This window comes from Pongo pygmaeus, chromosome 8, assembly GCF_028885625.2.
Source record: "Pongo pygmaeus isolate AG05252 chromosome 8, NHGRI_mPonPyg2-v2.0_pri, whole genome shotgun sequence".
NCBI classification, from domain to species: domain Eukaryota; kingdom Metazoa; phylum Chordata; class Mammalia; order Primates; family Hominidae; genus Pongo; species Pongo pygmaeus.
This window is the reverse complement of record NC_072381.2, coordinates 70,118,776-70,146,515: the sequence shown is the minus strand read 5'-3', so window position 1 is coordinate 70,146,515 and position 27,740 is coordinate 70,118,776. Positions and strand designations below refer to the sequence as shown.

Here is a 27,740-nt window from a genome sequence, read left to right as displayed (position 1 = left end):
GAAGAGGCTGAAGACTTACTGAGCTTGGACTAACAGACAAGTTACATTCAGTTTTAGGAAGTCAGGTCTGATGAACTAAGATAAAAAGAAACTGAATTATTTTCATACATGGTTGCTTTTCAGAAACAAAAACAAAATAAAAGCTGAAATTTAAAAAACAAAGACAAACAGATTTTAACATTATAAAATTGGAAAAACAAAAATTTTGAACAATAAAGGAATATTTAATTTTTTTCTTTTTTTTTTTTCATGAACCATACATGAGACTTAAGGAATATTTAACTATTTTTGGAAAACTGAAGCACAGAAAAAAAAAAGTCTGGACAGAATCTCAGTAACTTGTGCACCAATATCAAGTGATTTTTTTTTTTTTTTTTTTTTTGAGACGGTCTCACTCTGTTGCCCAGGCTGGAGTGCAGTGGCATCATCTCAGCTCATTGCAACCTCCACCTCCCGGGTTCAAGCGATTCTTGTGCCTCAGCCTCCCGAGCAGCTGGGATTATAAATGTGTGCCACCACACCCAGCTAATTTTTGTATTTTTAGTAGAGATGGGGTTTCACCATGTTGGCCAGGCTGGTCTCAAACTCCTGACCTCAAGCGATCCACTCGCCTCAGCCTCCCAAAGTGCTGGGATTACAGGTGTGAGCCACCGCACCCGGCCTCAAGTATTCTGATACACTTGTAATCAGGGTTCCAGAAGGAGATGAGAAAAAAAGGAAAGAAAAGACATTCGAGGAAATAATGACTGAAAATTATACAAAACTGGAGTGAAACAGCAAGAAAGGAGACTAGGAAGCTCTAGGCCCTCATTCCCCCATGGACATATCAAATAACAACATACAGACCAAAGCAGCTTTGGAAGAACCCTAAAAACCAGTTAAGAAGTTGTAGGAACCAAACATACACCTAACTATGAAAAGGTCACACTTCAAAGTGGTAGAAAACTTTGTGCCATTTTCATTCATCCTTGCCCCACTCAATCTGTCCCACCTTGTCCCACCACTGGGAAGAAGCTACCCAATTTCCAGCTCTTCCCTCAGGATGGAGCAAAAATAGAACCAGCTTCAATGTTCTGGCTTGTGTGGGGCTGCCTGAGGGACTGGTTGCTGTCTCACCTGAGTTGGAGGGCTAATGGGAATGGTGGTATAGTCTGGATATCAGGCTGGAGGCCACTGAAAGCAGTGGCAGGCGCCACTGAACGCAGTGGCAGGTGCCACGGCAGGGTGAGAGAGTGCATATCGTGAGTACCTGGGGCAAAAGGATTGCTAGCAGAGGAATACAACAGACCACCTAAGGGTCGAAGAAGAATCAGGGGTGAGACTCAGTGAAATGAGGACATTTAAAAGCAGCTACATATACAGGGGAACTTTATTTTTTGGGTTTTTTTTTTTTTACAGTTATTCATATTTTATTTTGTTTTGTTTTTCTGGTCTTTTTTTTTTTTGTATTATACTTCAAGTTCTGGGGTACATGTGCAGAACATGCAGGTTTGTTACACAGGTATACCTGTATCATGGTGGATTGCTGCACCCATCAACCCATCATCTACATTAGGTATTTCTCCTAATGCTATCCCTCCCCTAGCCCCCCACTCCCCGACAGGCCCTGATGTGTGATGTTCTACAGGGGAACTTTAAAAAAAAAAAGCACATGCTATGATCTAGGCGTGGTGGCCCATGCCTGTAGTCTCAGCTACTTGGGAGGCTGAGGCGGGAGGATCACTTGAGCCCAGGAGTTCAGGGCTACAGTGAGCCATGAATGTACCACCGCACTCCAGCCTAGATGACAGACTGAGACCCTGTCTTTAAAAATTTTGTTTAATAAAAAAATAAAAGGCACATGCACAGGCCCAAGGAAGACACATCCCCAGAAAAGGTTTGAGAGGATCCCGGGACAATCTGAGATAATTTTTAAAATGACAAAAATAATTAAGCACAATAGCAACTTGTAAGTCCTTGAAAAAAGAAAAATTCTTAAAACCATACCAATAATAAATAGATAAATTATGAAGTAAGAGGAGAAGGTAGGTCTCCTGCTTACAGTAGGGTGTAGAAAGCTAACTACTAAATGCAGAGAGAATGCTTTAGAGTTGGAAAATGATCATTTTGCAACCATCATGGTAAAAGATTGGATCAGGCAAGAATCATCAATGGATACAGAACCCAGGGACAGATGTTAATGAGGAACAGGATATTTGCACGGTCTTTAAGTATCTCCCTGCAGATTGCTTATTAGTTGCAAGACAAAAACAAAATACAGTCATTACACTTAGGAGAAATTGAGTAGCATTTTGATTCAAGTATAACATCACCTATGTAAGGCAGGCACAGATTACACGCTCCTAGATGTGACAGCCTGAAGACATAACATTACCTATATAGTACTCTGACAGAGAAAGTGTAACTTAAAGCTAAACAAGAGGATACGTAAGAAAAACACAAAATAAAGAATGCTTTTGGGGCTGGTAGCTCACACCTGTAATACCAGAACTTTGGGAGGCCAAGGTGGGTGGATCACTTGAGCTCTGGAGTTCGAGACCAGCCCGGACAACATAGTGAAATCCCATCTCTACCAAAAATACAAAAAATTAGTCGGGAATGGTGGCACATACCTGTAGTCCCAGCTACTCAAGAGGCTGAGGCAGGAGGATCGCCTGAGCCTGGGAGGTGGAAGTTGCAGTAAGCCAAGATAGTGCCACTGAACTCCAGCCTGGGTGACAACGTAAGACCCTGTCTAAAAAAAAAAGAAAAGAATGCTCTCTTGGCTGGGCACGGTGGCTCACGCCTGCAATCCCAGCACTTTGGGAGGCTGAGGCAGGCAGATCACAAGGTCAAAAGATTGAGACCACCCTGGCCAACATGGTGAAACCCCATTTCTACTAAAAATACAAAAATTAGCTGGACGTGGTGGCATGCACCTGTAGTCCCAGCTACTTTGGAGGCTGAGGCAGGAGAATCACTTGAATCTGGGAGGTGGAGGTTGCAGTAAGCTGAGATCTCACCATTGCACTCCAGCCTGGCGACAGAGAGAGACTCCATCTCGAAAAAAAAAAAAAAAGAATGTTCTCTTAACAACAACAAAAAAAAGGCTAGATACTATATGGGATAAATATATATAAGGAAAAAAGTCTAAAGAGGACTGTATTATTCTTCAATTAAGTCAATAATATAAAATTCAGAAAGGGTATGAAAATGTTCCTGCTAAAAGAGGTTGAAGAGATATAAAAACTAAGCTGGGTATGGTGGCTCACATCTATAATTCCAACACTTTGGGAGGCTGAGGCCAGAGGATCACTTGAGGCCAGGAGCTTGAGACCAACCTGGTCAACAGAGCAACACCCTGTCTCTACAAGAAAAAAAAAAAAGAGAGAGAGAGAGAGACAAAAAACAAAATACAATGCTTGACCTTACCCTGAATCTTGTACTGAGGGGGGAAAATATAAAGGACAGTATCAGATCATACACCATTAAAGCTTATACTTTCTTATGGTATATTCCTTATACTATCTTTACACAAATTTTTCTACATTGAAATTATTTCCAATAAAAAAAAGCCTGCCAGATAAGAATGACAAAAAATTTCTTTTTTTTTTTTTTTTGAGACAGAGTCTCACTCTGTTGCCCAGGCTGGAGTGCAGTGGTGCAATCTCAGCTCACTGCAACCTCCACCTACCTAAGTTCAAGCGATTCTCCCTGCCTCAGCCTCCTGAGTAGCTGGGATTACAGGCACCCGCCACCATGCAGGGCTAATTTTTGTATTTTTGTAGAGACAGGGTTTCCCCATGTTGGCCAGCCTTGTCTCGAACTCCCGACCTCAGGTGATCCACCTGCCTCAGCCTCCCAAAGTACTGGGATGACAGGCGTGAGCCACCGAGCCCAGGCAACAACAAATTTCTTATTAGAAACTATACCTGGCCAGGTATAGTGGTTCACACCTGCCATCCCAGCACTTTGGGAGGCTGAAGCAGTTGGATCACTTGAGCCCAGAGAAGTTTGAGACCAGCCTGGGCAACACAGCAAAGCCCCATCTCTACAAAAATTAGCTGGGCATGGTGGTACACACTTATAGTACCAGCAACTCTGGAGGCTGAGGCAGAAGGATTGCTTGAGCCCAGGAGGTGGAGGTTGCAGTAAGCCAAGATTGCACCACTGCACTTCAGCCTGAGTATCTGAGTGAGATCATGTCTCAAAAAAAATGTTTTTTAATAAAAAATAAAATAAATAAACTATAAATGCCAGAAGACAGTAGAATTATATGTTCACAGTCCTAGAAGAATAAACTACTTAGAATTCTATAATCAGTAAAAATCTTTCAAAAAAGGTGAATTAAAAAATTTTTCAAACAAATAAAAGCTGAGAGAAATTATTTCCCGCAGATCTGAACTATAAGAAATGTTAGGCTGGGCACAGTGGCTTACGCCTGTAATCCCAGCGCTTTGGGAGGCCAAGGAAGGCAGATCGCCTGAGGTCCAGAGTTGGAGACCAGCCTGGCCAACATGGTGAAACCCCATCTCTACTAAAAATACAAAAATTAGCCAAGTGTGGTGGCATGTACCTGCAGTACCAGCTACTCAGGAGGCTGAGACAGGAGAATCGCTTGAACCCAGGAGGCGGAGGTTGCAGTGAGCCAAGACTGCACCACTGCACTCCAGCCTGGGTAACAGAGTGAGACTCCACTTCAAAAAATAAATAAATAAATAAAACCCTCAATCTAAAAAAAAAAAGCGGTACAAAGAAGAGACAAACAGAAACAAACAAAAAAGAACAAAGACTAAAAAAAAAAAATAAAGAAGAGACAGAGAGAAACAAAGAATAAGATGGTAGATTTAAACTCACCCATAGCTAGAATTACATTAAACATAAATGTTCTATCTACTCCAGTTAAAAGGTAGAGATGTCAGACTGCAATTTAAAAATAAGAAACAATACCTAACTATATGCTGTCTAAAAAGAAACCTGTTTTGAATATAAAGATACAAATATGTTAAAAGTAAAAGGAGAGAAATAGATATACAGTGTAAACACTAATCAAAAGAAAGTTAGAATGGTTATATTAACATCAAAAAAGTAGACCAGAACAAGGAATATTATCAGGAATAGAGAGGGATATTTCATAATTATAAAAGGATCTTATCAAGAAGGTGTGGAAAAAACTGGTAGAACTGAAAAGAGAAATAGATGAATCCACAGTTATAGGTGGAGATTTCAACACTCCTCTCTCAGCAATTAAAAGAACAAGTAGATACAAAATCAGTATGGATATAGAGGTTGCAGTGAGCCAAGATCACTGCACTTCAGCCTGGGTGACAGAGCAAGACTCTGTCTCAAAAAAAAAAAAATTTTATAACACAATAGTAAGAAACAAAAAAAATTTAAATAAGCAGTATCATGCACTTTTTTAAAAAAGGTTAAAATGGTAAATTTTATGTTATGTATATTTCACCATAAAGAGAAAAGCTAAAATACCATCAACAACAACAAAAATAGACAAAATATTTGAACAGGTACTTCACAAAGGCAGATATACAAATGGCCAATGAGCACATGAAAAGATGCTTCGCAGCATCAGCCATGAGACAAATGTATGTAAAAACCACAATGAGCTACCATGATGAGATGCCTACTAGAGAGGGTTAAATTAAAATAAGATAGACACCACTAAGTGTTGGTAAGAATGTGGAGCAACCTAAACTCTCACACATCATTTGTAGCAGTGTAAAAGAGGTACAACCACCTTGGGAAAAGATCTAACAGTTTCCTATAAAACTAAACATACACCTGCACATAATCCAACAATTACACTATTAAGTATTTACCTAAGAGGTATAAAAACATATACTGAACACAAAGATTTCTGCACAAATTTATAATAGCCAAAGATCAGAAACCATCCAAACATCTATCAGGGTTGAATAGATAAAGAAATCTCCAGCTATAAACCATCCAAACATCTATCAGGGTTGAATGGATAAAGTGGTACATTCATGCAAAGAAATACCACTCAACAATGAAAAGCATCAAACTCCTATAACACACATGACTGACTCCCAAAAATATTAATATTGAACCAAAAAAAAGTCACGCAAAAGACTATGTATCATATAATTCCATTCATATAAAATTCTAGAAAAGGGAAACCTAATAGCAACACAAAATAGATTAGTGGTTGCCTGGAATCAGTGGTAGGAGGTGAGAGGGGAGGGAGTGGGGATCAACTGCAGATGAAAGAAATATTTGAGGGTGATATAAATATTCAATATCTTGTTTGTGATGGTTGTTACACTGGTGTATACCTTTATCAAAACTCATCAAGCCATATTCTTAAAACAAGTGCATTATAATGTTATATATAAAGTATAACTCATTAAAACTGACTTTTAAAACAGAATGGAAAAAACTAAGAAAAAATTTAAAGTTTGCATTCCCTTAACCCATGTTATTCTACCTCTTAGAATTTATCCCAAAGAAACCAAGAGTCAAAGACAAAAAGATGCATGTACAGATGTTCACTGCAGTGTTATTTAATAAAAATAATTTTCTCTAATGTTCCATCAATAGAGGATTGATTAAATAAACTAAGGTACATTCACAGAATACTTCACAGCAATTAAAAATGGGAGTTAGCTTCTAATGTATGGACCTGAAATATCATACATATTAATAAAAAAAGTAATATAATATAAAAGAATATAACTTTTTTTTTTTTTTTTTTTTTTTTGTAGAGACAATGTCTTACTACATTGCCCAGGCTGAACTCCTGGGCTCAAGCTATCCCCCCTGACTCAGCCTCCTGAGTAGCTGGGGTGCCCACCACCGCACCTGGAGAATAAACATATATTACAAATATATATGTGTATTCAAAAAATTTATGAGCCAAGAGATTTTGTACCAAGAGATGCTATCTTTTTCTTATGCTATTAAGCAAGGGAATGTTGAGATCATCCCTATTTTAGAGATGAGGAAACTCTCAGAGATGACAAATGAGTTTCAGAGGAGCCAAAAGAACTGAAAACCCCACAGTCTCTCAGAAAACAACTGCTATCTCAGTGAACAGGTATTTGCTCTTCAAACCTTGTAGAAGAGAACTCACATAAATTGAGGTAATAAATGCAGAGTACTACTGGAAAGTGCCTACAGGCTTTCATAGCCACCTTTGTGTCATTCTAACATCAGAATGAAACTTACTAAAAATCTCTTCCATATAATCTAGATAATGGTCCCTTACTGATTTCCTCTTTAATGCTGTGCTTATTTCCAGCTGTTATCAGGGCCTGATTTGAAGACAGAAAAGAGACTATGTTAATATGCAGTCTCCCTGAAAGCAGGAAGGAAGTCCTTTGGACTGATTAAGGCCAGCATGACATTCACAGCGAACAAGCTCATTCTGACCAAATTAAAGCAGTAATTCCAATGTTTGTTCCCTGTCAGCCATGTCAGCAGCCAAAAAAGAAAAGCAAGAAAGAGGACGCACATGCACATGCCCAGAAAAAAAAAAAAAAGACTAACTTATTACACATCTGCTTGTCTTATACCTGGTATTTGTATCTTTCCAAAGAATATATACAATGACTGAGCTTCAACTAGTTTGCATTTACCAGGTAAAACAATTTCAGAACTTACCAGCCCCCACTCCCCAAAACAGTACTGGGCTATACTGAAACCTCAGCGTTCCTGATCTCCTACCCCACCCTCCATTCCCACTAAGAACGAAGTCATCTTGTTATGAAATGTTAAGGAGAAAAATGATTTTCTGATGGTTCAGTGATATTAACATCCACATATATGTATTTTCCTCACAGATATGGCCTTATTTAAACACATAAATGCAAAGTTAGTCACTTAAAAACTGGTTTAACAAGGCCAGGTGCAGTGGCTCACGCCTGTAATCCCAGCACTTTGGGAGGCCGAGGCAGGTGGATCACAAGGTCAGGAGATCGAGACCATCATGGCTAACACGGTGAAACCCCGTCTCTACTAAAAATATAAAAAATTAGCCGGGCGTGGTGGCAGGCGCCTGTAGTCCCAGCTACTTGGGAGGCTGAGGCAGGAGAATGGCGTGAACCCGGGAGGCAGAGCTTGCAGTGAGCCGAGATCACACCACTGTACTCCAGCCCGGGTGACAGAGCGAGACTCCTTCTCAAAAAAAAAAAAAAAAAAAAAAAAACTGGTTTTACAAATACAAAAATCAACCAGGTGTGGCTGATTAAACTCATTAAAACTGACTTTTTACAGTTAGAGGTGGTGGGCATCTGTAGTCCCAGCTACTCGAGAGGCTAAGGCAGGAGAATCACTTGAACCCAGGAGGCAGAGCTTGCAGTGAGCCGAGATCAAACCACTGCACTTCAGCCTGGGCAAGAGTGAGAGTCTGTCTCAAAAAAAAGAAAAAAAAAAATTGGTTTTACAGTTCTACACTAAGCTCAGGCCATCTCTTGTATGTGCCCAATCTGAATCTATTCACCTTCATAGCCCTCTTCATAAATAAGCAATTTTACTAATTCTCACCCCCTACACCACAAAAGTACTTGGTTTCTAACACTTCTTTTTTTTTTTTTTTTTTTTTTGACAGTCTCACTCTGTCAGGCTAGAGTACAGTGGCATGATCTCGGCTCACTGCAGCCTCTACCTTCTGGGTTCAAGCGATTCTCCTGCCTCAGCCTCCCAAGTAGTTGGGATTACAGGTGCACACCACCACGCCCAGCTAATTTTTGTATTTTTAGTAGAGACGGGGGTTTCACTATTTTGGCCAGGCTGGTCTCGAACTCCTGACCTCAAGTGATCCACCCGCCTTGGCCTCCCAAAGTGCTGGGATTACAGGAGTGAGCCACCACGCCCGACCTGGTTTCTAATACTTCTAACACTGCATATCCATCTGTCACTGTATTCTAACACCTAAGACTACCTTTAGCAATATGGACCTGATCGAAAAAAGGAAAGGAAAAGGAAAAGAAGAAAGGGAAAGCGAAGGGAAGGAAGGAAAGAAAGAAGAAAGGATCTTGTAAAAGTTTTCACCCAAAACATTTTCACTTTGCCACAACTTTCAAAGCTTCCCTTTACCTACTCTTCACACTCCAAATAATACTAACAACTTTAACTGGCAGTAAAGTATAGCAGGAGTAGCAGCTACCATTTATTAAATGCTTATTATGTATCAAGTACCATGCTGAGTTCTTTATGTCATCTCATATATTTATTTTGAGACAGGGTCTCACTCTGTCACCCAGGCTGGTAGTGCATAATCATGGCTCACTACAGACTTGACCTCCTGGGCTCAAGCATCCTCCCACCTCAGCCTCCTGAATAGTTAAAACTACAGATATGTGCCACAACTCCGAGCTAATTTTTTTATCTGCTGTAGAGACAGGGTCTCCCTAAATTGCCCAGGGCAGTCTTGAACTCCTGGGCTCAAGCAATCCTCCAGCCTCAGCCTCCCAAAATGCTGAGATTAGAAGGCCTAAGCTACCTTGTCCAGTGTGTCATCTCATTTAATCCTTCCTACAACCCTCCCAAGTAGGCTATAAAGATTTGGAGAAGTTAGGCCGGGCGCAGTGGCTCACATCTGTAATCCCAGCCCTTTGGGAGGCTGAGGCATGCAGATCACGAGGTCAGGAGATCGAGACCGTCCTGGCTAACATGGTGAAACCCCGTCTCTACCGAAAATACAAAAAATTAGCCGGGCGTGGTGGCGGGCACCTGTGGTCCCAGCTACTCAGGAGGCTGAGGCAGGAGAATGGCGCAAACCCAGGAGGCGGAGCTTGCAGTAAGCAGAGATCGAGCCACTGCACTCCAGCCTGGGCAACAGAGCAAGACTCCATCTCAAAAAAAATAAAAATAAAAAAATATTTGGAGAAGTTCATTTGTCCAAGTCCACACAGACTGAAGAACTCAGAATCAGAACTAAGTCCATCTGTCTGAAGAACCAAAGATACTGTTCGGGTGGGGTGGCTCACACCTGTAATCCTAGCACTTTGGGAGGCGGAGACAGGTGGATCACCTGAGGTTGGGAGTTTGAGACCAGCCTGACCAATATGGAGAAACCCCATCTCTACCAAAACTATAAAATTAGCTGGGCATGGTGGTGCATGCCTGTAATCCCAGCTACTTGAGAGGTTGAGGTAGGAGAATCGCTTGAATCCAGGAGGCGGAGGTTGCAGTGAGCCAAGATCGCACCACTGCATTCCTGCCTGGGCAACAAGAGCGAAACTCCATCTCAAAAAAAATAACAAAAGAACCAAAGATATTAACCATTGTTCTATTTTATTCCAAATGCTTTTATTTCTGTCTTTACTACAAGATTAAGAAAGCACAGCCTTTCTGTCTGGCGGCAGCCATCAGGTAAGCCAAGATAAGTGCATACAAGTATATCCAGCAGCTATGGAGAAAGAAACAGTCTGATGTCATGTGCTTTCTTCTGACGGTCCACTGCTGGCGGTACCCCCAGCTCTCTGCCCTCTACAGGGCTCCCCACCCCACCCAGCCTGATAAAGTGCGCCAACTGGGCTGCAAGACCAAGCAAGGTTACATTATATATAGGATTCGTGTTCGCTGTGGTGGCCGAAAACACCCAGTTCCCAAGGGTGCAACTTACGGCAAGCCTGTCCATCATGGTGTTAACCAGCTGAAGTTTGCCTGAAGCCTTCAGTCTGTTGCAGAGGAGTGTGCTGGATGCCACTGTGGAGTTCTGAGAGTCCTGAATTTATATTTAGATCTACGACTTAAATATTGGATTGGTGAAGATTCCACATACCAATTTTTTGAGGTTATCCTCATTGATCCACTCCATAAAGCTATCAGAAGAAATCCTGACGCCCAGTGGATCACCATACCAGTCCACAAGCACAGGGAGATGCGTGGGCTGACATCTGCAGGCCAAAAGAGCCGTGGCCTTGGAAAGGGCCATAAGTTCCACCACACTATTGGTGGTTCTCACAGGGCAGCTTGGAGAAGACGCAATACTCTCCAGCTCCACCATTACCGCTAATATAAGTAAAGTTTGTAAAATTCATACCTAATAAACAATTTAAGACAGTCATGTCTGCTTACAGGTGTTATTTGTCTGTTAAAGCTAGTCTGCAAATTATTTAATGAATGCTTTGTCAAATTAAGAAAGTTAAAGTGAAGGCCGGGCACGGTGGCTCTCGCCTGTAATCCCAGCACTTTGGGAGGCCGAGACGGACGGATCACGAGGTCAAGAGATCGAGACCATCCTGGCCAACATGGTGAAACCCCATCTCTATTAAAAATATAAAAATTCGCTGGGCATGGTGGCAGGCGCCTGTAGTCCCAGCTACTCGGGAGGCTGACGGAGGAGAATCGCTTGAACCCGGGAGGCGGAGGTTGCAGTGAGCCGAGATCGCGCCACTGCACTCCAGCCTGGGCGACAGAGCAAGACGCCGTCTCAAAAAAAAAAAAAAAAAAAGGAAGTTAAAGTGCAATAATGTTTGAAGACAGTAAGTGGTGGTGTATCTTGTTTCTTTTTTTTTGAGACAGTCTCACTCTGTCGCCCAGGCTGGAGTGCAGTGGCTCGATCTCGGCTCACTGCTACCTCCGCTTCCCAGGTTCAAGCAAATCTCCTGCCTCAGCCTCCCGAGTAGCTGGGATTACAGGCGCCCGCCACCATGTCCAGCTAATTTTTTTTTTTTGTATTTTTAGTAGAGATGAGGTTTCACCATGTTGGTCAGGCTGGTCTCAAACCCCTGACCTCGTGATCCATCCACTTCGGCCTCCCAAAGTGCTGGGATTACAGGCGCGAGCCACCGCGCCTGGCTGGTGTATCTTGTTTCTAATAAGATAAACATTTTTGTCTTTGCTTTATCTTATTAGGGAGTTGTATGTCAGTGTATAAAACATACTATGTGGTATAATAGGTTTAAAATAAATTCTTTAAAAGAAAAAAAAAGTATAGCATGGACATACATATGTAAAAAAAAATGAACCTTGACCTAAATATTGCATCTCATACAAAAAAATTAATTGAATCATAGATCTAAATATAAAAAAACCAAAACTATAAACATTCTAAAAGAAAACCATCATATTTGAGGGTTAGGAAAAAAAATTTTCTTTTTTTTTGAGATGGAATTTCACTGGTTGCCCAGGCTAGAGTTCAATGGCATGATCTCGGCTCACTGCAACCTCCGCCTCCCAGGTTCAAGCAATACTCCTGCCTCAGCTTTCCTAGTAGCTGGGATGACAGGTGCCTGCCACCATGCCCAGCTAATTTTTTGTATTTTTAGTAGAGACGGGGTTTCACCACACTGGCCAGGCTGGTCTCGAACTCCTGACCTCAAGTGATCCACCCACCTCGGCCTCCCAAAGTGCTAGGATCACAGGCGTGAACCACCACGCCGGCCAGGAAAAGATTTTTTAGACATAACATCAAGAGTACAACCCATAAAAAAAAAAATCAATAAACTAGACTTTATCAAAATTTAAAACTTTTGCTCTACAAAAGACACGAATAAGAGAATGAAAACACAAGCTACAGATTAGGAGAAAATATCTGCAAATCACATATCCTCAAAAGGACTTGTATCAACAATATATATAAAGAACCCTAAAAACTCAATGATAAGAAAACAATCTGGCCAGGCGCAGTGGCTCACGCCTGTAATCCCAGCACTTTGGGAGGCCGAGGCAGGTGGATCACGAGGTCAGGAGTTCAAGACCGGCCTGGCCAATATGGTGAAACCCCGTCTCTACTAAAGAAACAAAAAATTAGCCGGGCATGGTGATGCATTCCTGTAATCCCAGCTACTCGGGAGGCTGTGCCAGAAGAATCGCTTGAAGCCAGGAGGCGAAGGTTGCAGTGAGCCAAGATCGGGCCATAGAACTCCAGCCTGAGTGACAGGGCGAGACTTCGTCTCAAAAAAATAAATTAAAAAAAAAAAAAGAAAGAAAAGAGAACAACCCAATTGTTGTTGTTTGTTGAGACAGTCTCACTCTGTCACCCATGCTGGAGTGCAGTGGCACCATCTTGGCTCACTGCAACCTCCATCTCCTGGGTTCCAGTGAGTCTCATGCCTCAGCCTCCTGAGTAGCTGGGATTACAGATACACGCCACCATGCCTGGCTAATTTTTGTATTTTTAGTAGAGATGGGATTTCGCCCTGTTGGCAAGGCTTGTCTCAAACTACTGGCCTCAAGTGATCCACCCACCTCCATCTCCCAAAGTGCTGGGATTACAGGCATGGGGCACTGCCCCCCACCAAACAACCCAATTGTAAAACAGGCAAAAGACATGAACAGACACCTCACCAAAGATAATACAAGGATGGCAAAAAAAGCACATGAAAAAATGTTCAACATCATTAGTCATTAAAGAAATGTAAATCAAAACCACAATAAGATGTCACTACACAGCTATTAGAATAGCAAAAATAACAAATAGTGATAATATCAAATGCTAGTGAGGATGGAGAACAACTGGAATTCTCATAAATTGCTGTTGGGGATGCAAAACAGTACATGCATTCTGAAAAACGGTTTGGCAGTGTTTTATAAAGTTAAATATACACCTACCATACATCACAGCAACCCCATTCCTGGGTATTTTACTGTAAAGAAATGAAAACTTGTGTTCACACAAAAACCCATACACAAATGTTTACAGCAGTTCTAATCATAATTGCCAAAAACTGCAAAAACCCAAGTGTCCTCCAATGGGTGAATGGAGAAACAAATTGTAGCAGGAATATTACCCAGAAATAGCAAGGAACAAACTCCTGAGACATACACAACTTGGATGAATCTCAAAAGCACTATGTTGAGTGAAAGAAGCCAGTTACCTACTGTATGATTCCATCTATATGACATTCTCGAAAAGACAAAACTACAAATAATAAACAAAACACACACACACACATACACACCACACACACATGATAAAACTACGGTGAAGAAGAGCTCAGTGATTGCCAGGGGTTGTGGGTGAGGAAGAGGTGACTATAAAGGGAGAGCATGAGGGAGTTTCTGGGGTGGAACTGTTCGGTATCCTAATTGTTGTGGTAGTTACAGAAATCTAAACATGTTTTAGAATTCATAGACATGTATACCCCAAAAAAGTCCATTTTAATTATAATAATTTTGAAGATAAAATTGAAAAAATTTCATTCTTCAGAGGATAATTGGTTAAATACGGGATTAAAATGTTACAGTCTTACCTCTTACTGAATATCAAACAAATTCTAAATTAACTAAAAAGCTAAATGTAAATTATGACATAATACAGATCTTTTTTTTTTTTTTTTTTGAGACAGCACTGTCACCCAGGTTGAAGTGCAGTGGCGCCATCTCTGCTCACTGCAAGCTCCACCTCCCGGGTTCACGTCACTCTCCTGCCTCAGCCTCGCGAGTAGCTGGGGCTACAGGCGCCCGCCACCATGCCCGGCTACTTTTTTTTTTTTTGTATTTTTAGTAGAGACGGGGTTTCACCATGTTAGCCAGGATGGTCTCAATCTAGAGACGGGGTTTCACCATGTTAGCCAGGATGGTCTTGATCTCCCGACTTCGTAATCTGCCCGCCTCGGCCTCTCAAAGTGCTGGGATTACAGGCATGAGTCACTGCACCTGGCCTGATTTTCTTAATATATACGATGCTCCTACAAATAAATTTTTAAAAAGAACACTCCCAAAGAAAAATGGGCCAAGACATGAATAAACAGAGTTAAGTAAAGGAAAATGCTTTATCTCACAAATAATTGAATAAATAAACAGTAAAGCAATGAGACAGTATTTTTTGTCAACTGAAATACAAAAAAAAAAAAAAAAAAACCTTAAAAGAATGATAACATCCAGTACTGGCAAAAGTGGGAAAGGAAACCTAAAGAAAACTCTAGTTTTCTTTAAAAACTAAGTGCTATAAGATTTCCTGAAGGTAATCTGGATGTCTATACATGTCAAAAAATTCACATATCCACATATACTGTTTTTTCACTTCCAGGAACTTAAGTAAAATAACCCACTAGTGCAGAAAAATGTATTCAGCACACTCATAACAAAATAGAAATTTAAAAAGTTAAATAATTACATATCCATATAATAGAACAGTAAGTAGCCATTACAAAACCAAATCACCTGAACAGTTAATGAAATCAGATTTTTGTTTTGTTTTGTTTTTGTTTGTTTTTTGTTTTTGAGATGAGTTTCGCTCTTGTTGCCCAGGCTGGAGGGCAAAGGTGCGATCTCAGCTCACCACAACCTCTGCCTCCTAGGTTCAAGCAATTCTCCTGCCTCAGCCTCTCGGGTAGCTAGATTACAGGTATGCGCCACCAGGCCCGGATAATTTTGTATTTTTAGTAGAGACGGGGTTTCTCCATGTTGGTCAGGCTGGTCTCAAACTCCTGACCTCAGGTGATCAACCCACCTCAGCCTCCCAAAGTGCTAGTATTACGGGTGTGAGCCACCGCGCCCGGCCCAGATTATGTTATTTTAGTCATCACTGCTATAATTTCCTACTTGTTCTCACGAAGTAGGTTTTGTGGGTTTTCTAGGTTTTGTGTGTTTTTTGCTGTGGTTTTTTTTTTGTTTGTTTTTTTGTTTTTTTTTGAGACAGGGTCTGGCTCCATTGCCCAGGCTGGAGTGCAATAATACAATCTCAGTTCACTGACACCTCCACCTCCTAGGCTCAAGCCATTCTCCCACCTCAGCTCCCAAGTGACTGTGACTGCAAGCACACACCATCATGCCTGGATAATTTTTGTATTTTTTGTAGAGACAGGGTTTTGCTGCTATGTTACCCAAGTTGGTCTCAAACCCCTGAGCTCAAGCAATCTGCCCGCCTCAGCCCTCCACAAAGTGTTGCGATTAGAGGCATGAGCCAACATGCCAGCTAAGATTTAGGTCTTTCTTCAATGACAAAACAATGTTCATGGTAGAACGATTATGCTTTCAAAGAAACTAGAATATAAGATTATATACAAGCTAAATTTTATTTTATTTTATTTTATTTTATTTTTTTTGGAAACAGATGTTTACTCTTCTTCCCCAGGCTGGTGTGCAATGGTGCAATCTTGGCTCACTGCAACCTCCACCTCCCAGGTACAAGCGATTCTCCTGCCTCAGCCTCCCAAGTAGCTGGGATTACAGGCATGTGCCACCATGCCGAACTAATTTTGTATTTTCAGTAGAGACGGGGTTTCTCCATGTTGGTCAGGCTGGTTGGTCTCGAACTCTTGACCTCAGGTGATCTGCTCGCCTCGGCCTACCAAAGTGCTGGGATTACAGGCCTGAGTCACCACTCCCAGCCTAAATTTTATTTTTAAAATGTATATGAGTGGGCCGGGCGTCGTGACTCACGCCTGTAATCCCAGCACTTTGGGAGGCCAAGGAGGGCAGATCACCTGAGGTCGGGAGTTCGAGACCGACCAGCCTGACCAACATGGAGAAACCCCGTCTCTACTGAAAATACAAAATTAGCCAGGTATGGTGGCGCATGCCTGTAATCCCAGCTACTCGGGAGGCTGAGGCAGGAGAATTGCTCGAACCCGGGATGCGGAGGTTGCGGTGAGCCAAGATCGAGCCATTGCACTCTAGCCTGGGCAACAAGAGTGAAACGCTGTCTCAAAAAAAAAAAGTATGTGAGTGTACAGACACATTGATACACACACATATATAGTAATGATGTAACAGCATCTCTCAGTAGTGGAATTATGGATTTTTTTTAATTAATCTTTTCTGTATTTTCTAAATTTTCTATAATAAACATATTGCTTTCATACTTTTTTGAATCAATATACATTTTTTAAAATCAACTAACTCTCTCCCTCTCCCTCTCCCTCTCCCTCTCCCTCTCCCTCTCCCTCTCCCTCTCCCTCTCCCTCTCCCCTTTTTTCGGTCTCCCTCTGTTATCGAAGCTGGACTGTACTGCCGTGATCTCGGCTCGCTGCAACCTCCCTGCCTCGGGCTCCTGTGATTCTCCTGCCTCGGCCTGCCGAGTGCCTGGGATTGCAGGCGCGCGCCGCCACGCCTGAATGGTTTTTGTATTTTTGGTGGAGACGGGGTTTCGCCGTGTTGACCGGGCTGGTCTCCAGCTCCTGGCCTCTAGTGATCTGCCCGCCTCAGCCTCCCGAGGTGCTGGGATTGCAGACGGAGTCTCGCTAACTCAACGCTCAATGGTGCTCAGGCTGGAGTGCAGTGGTGTGATCTCGGCTCGCTGCAACCTCCACCTACCAGCCTCCTGCCTTGGCCTCTTAAAGTGCTAAGATTACAGCCTCTGCCCCGCCGCCACCCCGTCTAGGAAGTGAGGAGCGTCTCTGCCTGGCCGCCCATCGTCTGGGATATGAGGAGCCCCTCTGCCCGGCCGCCCTATCTGGGAAGTGAGGAGCGCCTCTGCCCGGCCGCCCATCGTCTGGGAGGTGAGGAGCGCCTCTGCCCGGCTGCCACCCCGTCTGGGAGGAAGTGAGGAGCGCCTCTGCCCGGCTGCCCCGTCTGGGAGATGAGGAGCACCTCTGCCCGGCCGCCCCGTCTGGGAGGTGAGGAGCGCCTCTGCCCGGCCGCCACCCCGTCTGGGAGGAAGTGAGGAGCGCCTCTGCCCGGCCGCCCCGTCTGGGAAGTGAGGAGCGCCTCTGCCCGGCCGCCCCGTCTGGGAAGTGAGGAGCGCCTCTGCCTGGCCGCCACCCCGTCTGGGAGGAAGTGAGGAGCGCCTCTGCCCGGTTGCCCCATCTGGGAAGTGAGGAGCGCCTCTGCCTGGCCGCCACCCCGTCTGGGAGGAAGTGAGGAGCGCCTCTGCCCGGTTGCCCCATCTGGGAAGTGAGGAGCGCCTCTGCCTGGCCGCCACCCCGTCTGGGAAGTGAGGAGCGCCTCTGCCCGGCTGCCACCCCATGTGGGAAGTGAGGAGCGCCTCTGCCCAGCCACCCCTTCTGGGAGGTGAGGAGCGCCTCTGCCCGGCCGCCCCGCCTGGGAGGTGAGGAGCGCCTCTGCCTGGCCACCACCCCGTCTGGGAGGAAGTGAGGAGCACCTCTGCCCAGCTGCCCCATCTGGGAAGTGAGGAGCGCCTCTGCCCGGCTGCCACCCCCTATGGGAAGTGATGAGCGCCTCTGCCCGGCCGCCCACTCTGGGAAGTGAGGAGCGCCTCTGCCCGGCCGCCCACTCTGGGAGGTGAGGAGTGCCTCTGCCCGGCCGCCCCGTCAGGGAGGTGAGGAGCGCCTCTGCCTGGCCGCCACCCCATCTGGGAGGAAGTGAGGAGCATCTCTGCCCAGCTGCCCCATCTGGGAAGTGAGGAGCGCCTCTGCCCGGCTGCCACCCCCTATGGGAAGTGAGGAGCGCCTCTGCCCGGCCGCCCACTCTGGGAGGTGAGGAGTGCCTCTGCCCGGCCGCCCCGTCTGGGAGGTGAGGAGCGCCTCTGCCTGGCCGCCACCCCGTCTGGGAGGAAGTGAGGAGCGCCTCTGCCCGGCCGCCCACTCTGGGAAGTGAGGAGCGCCTCTGCCCGGCCGCCCACTCTGGGAAGTGAGGAGCGCCTCTGCCCGGCCGCCCACTCTGGGAGGTGAGGAGCGCCTCTGCCTGGCCACTCCGTCTGGGAAGGGAGGAGCGCCTCTGCCTGGCCGCCCCATCTGGGAGGTGAGGAGCACCTCTGCCCGGCCGCCACCCCGTCTGGGAGGAAGTGAGGAGCACCTCTGCCCGGCCGCCCCGTCTGGGAAGTGAGGAGCGCCTCTGCCTGGCCGCCACCCCGTCTGGGAGGAAGTGAGGAGCGCCTCTGCCCGGCTGCCCCATCTGGGAAGTGAGGAGCGCCTCTGCCCGGCCGCCACCCCATATGGGAAGTGAGGAGCGCCTCTGCCTGACCACTCCGTCTGGGAGGTGAGGAGCGCCTCTGCCCGGCCGCCCCGTCTGGGAGGTGAGGAGTGCCTCTGCCCGGCCGTCACCCCGTCTGGGAGGAAGTGTGGAGCACCTCTGCCCGGCTGCCCCGTCTGGGAGATGAGGAGCACCTCTGCCCGGCCGCCCCGTCTGGGAGATGAGGAGCACCTCTGCCCGGCCGCCCCGTCTGGGAGATGAGGAACACCTCTGCCCGGCTGCCCCGTCTGGGAGGTGAGGAGTGCCTCTGCCCGGCTGCCACCCCGTCTGGGAGGAAGTGAGGAGCACCTCTGCCCGGCCGCCCCCTCTGGGAAGTGAGGAGCGCCTCTGCCTGGCCGCCACCCCGTCTGGGAGGAAGTGGGGAGCGCCTCCGCCTGGCTGCCCCATCTGGGAAGGGAGGAGCGCCTCTGCCCAGCCGCCACACCGTCTGGGAAGTGAGGAGCGCCTCTGCCCGGCCGCCCCCTCTGGGAGGTGAGGAGCGCCTCTGCCCAGCCGCCCCGTCTGGGAGGTGAGGAGCACCTCTGCCCGGCTGCCACCCGGTCTGGGAGGAAGTGAGGAGCGCCTCTGCCCGGGCGGCCCCGTCTGGGAAGTGAGGAGCACCTCTGCCCGGGCAGCCCCGTCTGGGAAGCGAGGAGCGCCTCTGCCCGGGCGGCCCCTTCTGGGAAGCGAGGAGCGCCTCTGCCCGGGCGGCCCCGTCGGGGAAGTGAGGAGCGCCTCTGCCCGGCCGCCCCGTCTGGGATGTGAGGAGCGCCTCTACCCGGCTGCCCATCGTCTGGGATGTGAGGAGAGCCTCTGCCCGGCCGCCCCGTCTGGGAGGAGAGGAGCGCCTCTGCCCGGGCGGCCCCGTCTGGGAAGCGAGGAGCGCCTCTGCCCGGCCGCCCTGTCTGGGACGTGAGGAGCGCCTCTGCCTGGCTGCCCTGTCTGGGAGGTGTACCCAACAGCTCCAAAGAGACAGCGACCATCGGGAGCGGGCCATGAGGACGATGGCGGTTTTGTTGAAGAGAAGGGGAGGAAGTGTGGGGAAAGGAAGGAGAGATCAGATTGTTGCTGTGTCTGTGTAGAATGGGGTGGGCATAGGAGACTCCATTTTGTTCTGACTAGGAGAAATTCTTCTGCCTTGGGGTGCTGTTGATCTATGGCCTTTCCCCCAGCCCCATGCTCTCTGAAACATATGCTGTGTCAACTTAGGGTTAAATGGATTAAGGGCGGTGCAAGATGTGCTTTGTTAAACAGATGCTTGAAGGCAGCATGCCCTTTAAGAGTCATCACCACTCCCTAATCTCAAGTACCCAGGGGCACAAACACTGCAGAAGGCCGCAGGGACCTCTGCCTAGGAAAACCAGAGACCTTTGTTCATGTGTTTATCTCCTGACCTTCTCTCCACTATTATCCTATGACCCTCCCATATCCCCCTCTCCGAGAAACACCCAAGAACGATCAATAAATACTTCATAAATTTAAAAAAAAAAAAAAAAAAAAAAAAAGATATAGTTAATAAACATTTCATGTTAAAATATGCCCACGGGCAGTAGATCTTGGCTTTTGTGAAACAGAATAGCAAACATAAGAAGCCATGTTTGCTTGCCAGCATAATTTTGCAGTCGCCCTGACTCTGTTAAAAATGCAGCTCTCCAAAGAATGCCTTAAAGATGATAAACAGGATACAGCACATAGCTCCCCAGTCTCTTGCCTGAGATACTACACTCCTTAAAAGTTAAATGACCTTGGTCTTTGCCTTTTCTGACACATAAGACAAAGCCTGCCAAAGTGTTGCAAGGTTATGCCCCTGCAAACTGGAACCAAAGGTACTCTTGCACTCAAGCTTTACTGCAATTTTTTTTACACTGTATTTTTACTGCTTGTATAAAAACTGAACTGAAATGCTGCATTGGAGTAGTATGACAGACACTCTCTAGGAAAATCTCCCAGGTTATAATCCTCAGTAAGACTTCTGAATAAAACTGATTGTAACTCTTAAAAAAAAAAAAAAAAAAAAAAAAATAAAATAAAATAAAATCAACTAACTGATATCCAAAATGAGTTTAAAACTTGTTTTCTAATCTGGATTATCTGCTATTATCCTGGTCACAAGCATTTCACTGTTATCTAAGTATGGCAATTCTACATGCAAATTTGTCTTTTAGTTACTAATCCCAAATGAGCCATGACCGCCCAAAGTTAGAAGATCTACAGATAATGGCATCTCATTAACATTACCACCCAAAAGATGCAGAATAGTATGTCTATTAGGATGAGCCTTTTGTGTCTTAAATCTTTTTTTTTTTTTTTTTTTTTGAGACAGCATCTCACTCTGTCTCCCAGGCTGGAGTGCAGTGGCACGTTCTTGGCTCACTGCAACCCCCATCTCCCAGGTTCAAGCAATTCTCCTGCCTCAGCCTCCCAAGTAGCTGGGATTACAGGCACACGCCACCACACCCAGCTAATTTTTTTTGTATTTTTAGTAGAGACGGGGTGTCACCATGTTGGCCAGGCTGGTCTCAAACGCCTGACCTCAAGTGATCTGCCTACCTCGGCCTCCCAAAATGCTGAGATTACAGGCGTGAGCCACTGCGCCTGGCCCAATATGTGTTAAAATTTTTTAAAGACATTTCTGTAACATATAGAAACTTATGAGCTGACATGTCCATACACTTTTTTTTTTCAGTTCAATATAAAAAGCCATAAGAAATAGTTATATTTTTTGGTGGCGGAAGAAGTTTGTAACTCCTTACTGTTTGATTTATGAACCATTTTTGCATTCTTTCTATATTTAACTTTTTTTTTAACCTTCTTGTTTTGTTTGCACTTACCATGGAGCACTTCGCCAGTACTTCCTCCTGGAATCTCAGGAATCCTTCCTGAACCTCAACTTCATTGAGGAAAAAGGCAAGGAAGTGAGTGAAGGGCTGCTTTCTTCTAAAAGTGTCCAAAAGAACATCAATCCGTGTTCGGGCTGAAATTACACCATTTCGATGCTGGCCAGTGATTACTGTAAACAAAGAAGAAAGGGTAAACTGCTCAAGGACCCCCAAATGCTTATAAAACGGGACCTCTTGATACTGTCACCTCTGAGGAGCTAAAGCAGTTCTGAATGCGTATATGAATCTAAACAGGGGACAATAACAAATGTAAGAAAACTGCTAATTAATTCAATATAAGCAGAATGAGGCTTAAAAATAGAATATCCTTGGCCAGGCATGGTGGCTCATTCTTGTAATCCCAGCACTTTGCCCGACACAGGTGGATCACAAGGTCAGGAGATTGAGAACATCCCAGCTAACATGGTGAAACCCCGTCTCTACTAAAAATACAAAAAATTAGCCAGCCTGGTGGCAGGCACCTGTAGTCCCAGCTACTCGGAAGGCTGAGGCACAGATGGAGTGAACCCAGTAGGTGAAGGTTGCAGTGAGCCAAGATCGCGCTACTGCACTCCAGCCTGGGCGACAGAGCGAGACTCCGTCTCAAAAAAAAAAAAAAAAAAAAAGAATATCCTTAAGACAGCTTATAAAGTAGAAAAATGAATTCAAATACTACAAAGCAAACCCTTGCTGGTAGGAATGTAAAATGGTGTAGTCACTATGAAAAAGTTTGGTAATTCCTTAAAAAGCTGAACATAGCTGAGCACAGTGGCTCACGCCTGTAATCCCAACACTTTGGGAGGCTGAGGTGGGCAGATCACTTGAGGTCAGGAGTTCAAGACCAGCCTGGCCAATATGGCAAAACCCCTTCTCTACTAAAAATACAAAAATTAGCTGGGTGTGGTGTCACATGCCTGTAATCCCAGCTACTTGGGAGGCTGAGGCACAACAATGGCTTGAACCAGCAAGGTGGAGGTTCCAGTGAACTGAGATCACGCCACTGCACTCCGGCATGGGCAACAGAGCTAGACTCTGTCTCAAAAAAAATAAATAAATAAAGTTGAACATAGACTTACCATATAACCCAGAAATTCTACCCTTAGGAATACCCAAAATAAGTAAAAACAGAGAAAGAAAAAGGGAAGGGAAGGGGAGGGGGAGGGAGGAAGGGAAGGGGGGGGAATGGGGAAGGGAAGGGGGGAAGAGGGGAGGAGGGGGAAAGGAGAGGGGAGGGGAGGGGGAAGGGACGGAAGGGGTGAGAAGGGAGGGGAGGGGAAGGGAAGGGAGGGGAGGGGAAGGGAAGGGAGGGGAGGGGAGGGGAGGGGAAGGGAGGGGAGGGGAAGGGAGGGGAGGGGAGGGGAGGGGAGGGGAGGGGAGGGGAGGGGAGGGAAGGGAAGGGAAGGGAAAGGAAGGAAAAGGAAGGGAAAGAAAGGAAGGAAAGAAAAGAAAGAAGGCAAGGCATGCTCATGCCTGTAATCCCAGCACTTTGTGGCAAAGGCCAAGGCAAGAGGATTGCCTGAGGCCAGGAGTTCCAGACAGCCTAGGCAATTTACTGAAACTCTGTCTCTACAGGGGTTGGAGGTGGGGAAGCTTCTGATGTTCCATTACTTGAGATTTCAAAACAGACAAGACCAGATCCTTGTCTAGAGGATTAAAAGCTACTAGATCATTTCCTTCTCTGATTTCTCTAATTTAGGAGACACAAAAGAAATGGGTAAATGACAGCAAATATCACACGAATGCAACTGCAGACTTGACTTCACATCACAATTCAATTTACTCTAACCAATACATTTGGTTTTTCCATATACTTTACTTCTCTACAAGATCAATAAGCCAGTTTATTTATTTTATTTTATTTTCGAGACAGTCTTGCTCTGTCACCCAGGCTGCAGTGCAGTGGCACAATCTCGGTTCACTGCAACCTCCGCCTCCCAGGTTCAAGCGATTCTCCTGCCTCAGCCTCCCGAGTAGCTGGGATTACAGGTCTGCGCCACCACACCTGGCTAATTTGTGTATTCTTAGTAGAGACAGGGTTTCATCATGTTGGTCAGGCTGGTCTCAAAATCTTGACCTTGTGATCCACCTGACTTGGCCTCCCAAAATGCTAGGATTACAGGCGTAAGCCACCACACCCAGCTAATTTTGTATTTTTATTTTTTGAGATGGAGTCTTGCTCTGTCGCCCAAGCTGGAGTGCAGCGGCACGATCTCGGCTCACTGCAACATCCATCTCCCAGGTTCAAACAATTCTCCTGCCTCAGCCTCCCGACTAGCTGGGATTACGGGTGTGTGCCATCACACCCGGCTAATTTTTTTCTTTTTTTTTTTGAGACAGAGTCTCTCTCTGTCACCCAGGCTGGACTGCGGTGGCATGATCTCGGCTCACTGCAACCTCCGCCTCCCGGGTTCAAGCAATTCTCCTGCTGGGATAACAGGTGTGTACCACCATGCCCTGCTAATTTTTGTATTTTTAACAGAGACAGGGTTTCACCATGTTGGTCAGGCTGGTCTCAAACTCCTGACTTTGTGATGCGCCCTCCTCGGCCTCCCAAAGTGCTGGGACTACAGGCGTGAGCTACCGCGCCCGGCCGGCTAATTTTTTTGTATTTTTAGTAGAGACGGGGTTTCACCGTGTTAGCCAGGATGGTCTCGATCTCCTGACCTCATGATCTGCCCACCCCGGCATGAGCTAACACGCCTGCCTAGTTTTTATTTTCTCTTCTTTGTTTTTTGTTTTTTTGTTTGTTTGTTTTGAGACAGAGTCTCGCTCTGTCACCCAGGCTGGAGTGCACTCACGCGATCATGGCTCACTGTAGCCTCGACTTTCCCAGATAAAAAGATCCTCCCACCTCAACCTCCCAAGTAGCTGAGACTACAAGCACGTGCCACCACACTCACCCAATTTTTGTATTTTTTTGTAGAGATGGGGTTTTGCCATGGTGCCCGGGCTGACCTTGAACACCTGGGCTCAAGTGATCCTTCCACCTAGGCCTCCCGAAGTGTTGGGATTACAGGCATAAGCCACCAAGCCAGCCTGACACACTAGTTTTTCACACTGCAACATTTGTGCTAAGTTAAAATGGAGTCTTTATAGCCTGTCTACCCTTTTCTGGATAAGTTCTGGAATGACTCTAGTATATTAAAATGGCTAGGGTCTCTACATTTACACCACGTTATACTTTTACTGCAATAAAAAATATTATATAACTTACTACACAGATAGAAAAAATGGGGAACATATAATAAGTATTAATAGCAATTATGTTTGGGGTTCATATTATAAGAGACTTCCATGTACACCTTTTATATAATTTCTGCAAGCTTTCTCTTTTTTGAAAGCATGTATTAATTTTATGATCAGAAAAAATTAGGGCTGGGCACAGTGGCTCATACCTGTAATACCAGCACTTTGGGAGGCCAAGGCTGGCTGATCACCTGAGGTCGGGAATTCGAGACCGGCCTGACCAACACGGAGAAACCCCATCTCTACTAAAAGTACAAAAGTAGCCAGGCATGATGGCGCATGTCCGTAATCCCAACTACTTGGTAGGCTGAGGCAGGAGAATCACTTGAACCCAGGAGGTGGAGGCTGCAGTGAGCCAAGATTGCACTGAGCCGAGATCACGCCAATGCACTCCAGCCTGGGCAACAAGAGCAAAACTCCATCTCAAAAAAAAAAAAAAAAAAAAAAGATGAAGTAAGTTTTAATGCAATTATAAAATGACTTTGGTATTTGTAACTTGAATGTTAAAACTTAAGGAAAATAAAATTTTTCACTTATAATTCTAATAAACTGAATATTTACTTTAATAAAAGTCCTTCCAAATGCTGTTAAAAGTTCTAATGCTAGAGTTTGTTGACATTACCTAGAGAAAACTGTGTCACTGCACTGGCCAACATGGGAGCCCACATGCAGCTAGTTAAATTAATCAGAATTCAGTAAAAGTAAAAATTCAGAAAAAAAAAATTCAGTTCCTTTCATACCAGCAATATTTCAAGTACTCAAAGTCATACGTATGACCAGTACCCGACACGTGCGGCTCCTGTGCTAGACAGCACAGATATAGAACATTCTCACCATCACAGAAAGTTCTTTTGGACAGCACTGTTGTCCAAAAAGTCAATTGCTACTTATCTGCTGTCAAGGTGATTATTCTTTTGTGTGTGTGTGTATGACAGGGTCTCGCTCTGTCACCCAGGCTGGAGTGTGGTGGCATGAACACAGCTCACTGCAGCCTCCACCTCCTGGGCTCAAGTGATCCTCCCGCCTCAATCTCCCACAGTGCTGGAAGTACAGGTATATGCCACTGTCCCCAGTCAAGGTGATTATTCTCACATAACATAAAATGAAAAAGAGTACTTATAATTTTTTGTGCAAAAACAATACAATCTATCAACATTTATGGAAAATGGGGCTAGGCGCAGTGACTCATGTCTACAATCCCAGCACTTTGGGAGGCCAAGGAGGATCGCTCAAGCCCAGGAGTTCAAGGCCAGCCTCGGCAACATAGCAAGACCCCCATCTCTAGAAAAAGTATTAAAAGTTAGCTGGGCATGGTGCTAAGTGCCTGTAGTCCCAGCTACTTGGAAGGCTGAGGGAAAAGGATTGCTTGAGCCCAGGAGTTCAAGGCTACAGTGAGCTATGATGGAGCCAATCAACTCTAGCCTGGGCGACATGCTCATGCCTGTAACCCCAACACTTTGGGAGGCCAAGGCAGGCAGATCTCTTGAGCTCAGGAGTTCGAGACCAGCCTGAGCAATGTGGCAAAACCTTGTCTCTACAAAAAATACAAATAAATTAGCCAGGTGTGGTGGCGTGTGCCTGTAGACCCAGCTATGCGAGGCTGAGATGGGAGGATTGATTGAGTCCAGGAGGTAGAGTCTGCACTGAGCTGTGATCATGCCACTATACTCCAGCCTGGGCAACAGAGACTCTGTCTCCAAAAATAAAATAAAATAAAATAAAGGACCAAAAGGCAGGGCATGGTGTCTCATGCCTGTAATTCCAGCACCTTGGGAGGCTGAGGCAGGCAGATCACTTGAGACCAAAAGTTCAAGATCAGCCTGGGCAACATAGTGAAATCCTGTCTGGATAAAAAAATAAATAAAAATTTTTTAATGAAAAAAGAAAAAGAAAATGGGTTAATGAATTATTGGAGGTTGCTGCAGTCTTTGACTTTAAAAAAGTTCCATCGGCCGGACACGGTGCTTACGCCTGTAATCCCAGCACTTTAGAAGGCCAAGGTGGGTGGATCACTTGAGGCCAGGAGTTTGAGACCAGCCTGGCCAACATAGGGAAACCCTGTCTCTACCAAAAAATACAAAAATTAGCTGGCTTTGGTGGCACACACCTGTAGTCCCAGCTACTCGGGAGGCTGAGGCAGGAGAATCGCTTGAACCTGGGGAGCGGAGATTGCAATGAGCTGAGATTGCACCTCAGCACTCCAGCCTGGGTAACACAGCGAGACTGTCTCAAAAAAAAAAAAAATTCCATCCTTCCAGAATGAGTTTACAGTTTTGTCCTAACAATGCCCTTCACTCAAAGCCATTGTACATACAACAAAAGCCTATGCCCTTGGTTTACACCGAGGCTTGGTACAGACACTTTCTAACTTGATTTATACTGCTAAACTATTTTTCCTTATCAGAACAGTTATTTGAGTCAAGTTATATTATTTTAATCATTACTCTTATAATTTCCTTCCTGGTCTACAAAATCAAGGGTAAAAAATTGAGAGCACAATGGAAAAGGCTGAACTTTATTTCAAATTCACTGATCTCATTGATTTTCTCTAATTCTAATTGGAAACAATTCACAAATCCATTTCAAGGTACCAAAGCATGAAAAGAAATCTCCTAATACACAGTGAAATCTGGAAGCTTTATTCCATCAATGTATGGTAAAGTATAAAATTAAGGCCCAGGTACTCAATCAAGATAAGGTTATATAATTCCATCTTCCCTCATTTGGGAAACTGGTACTGATAAACCATAAAAAGGTCCATAGCTGGCTGGGCATGGTGGCTCATGCCTATAATCCCAACACTTTGGGAGGCTGAGAGGGGAGGATCACCTGAGGTCAGGAATTCGAGACCAG

At 45.2% G+C, this 27,740-nt stretch overlaps 1 protein-coding gene and 1 pseudogene across 4 annotated transcripts in view; one reads left to right on the top strand and one right to left on the bottom strand.

Annotated features, from left to right (window-relative positions):
- Positions 1 to 27,740, bottom strand: part of ASCC1 (activating signal cointegrator 1 complex subunit 1) — a 130,720-nt gene that overhangs the window by 89,835 nt on the left and 13,145 nt on the right. For all 4 annotated transcript variants that reach the window (XM_054503425.2, XM_063670506.1, XM_063670505.1 and 1 more), the window contains exon 5: positions 21,594 to 21,772. In XM_054503425.2, coding sequence (XP_054359400.1) covers positions 21,594 to 21,772 — 179 coding nt within the window. The remainder of the gene's footprint in view (positions 1 to 21,593; positions 21,773 to 27,740) is intronic.
- LOC129006482 (large ribosomal subunit protein eL15-like) lies at positions 1,841 to 11,069 on the top strand (annotated as a pseudogene).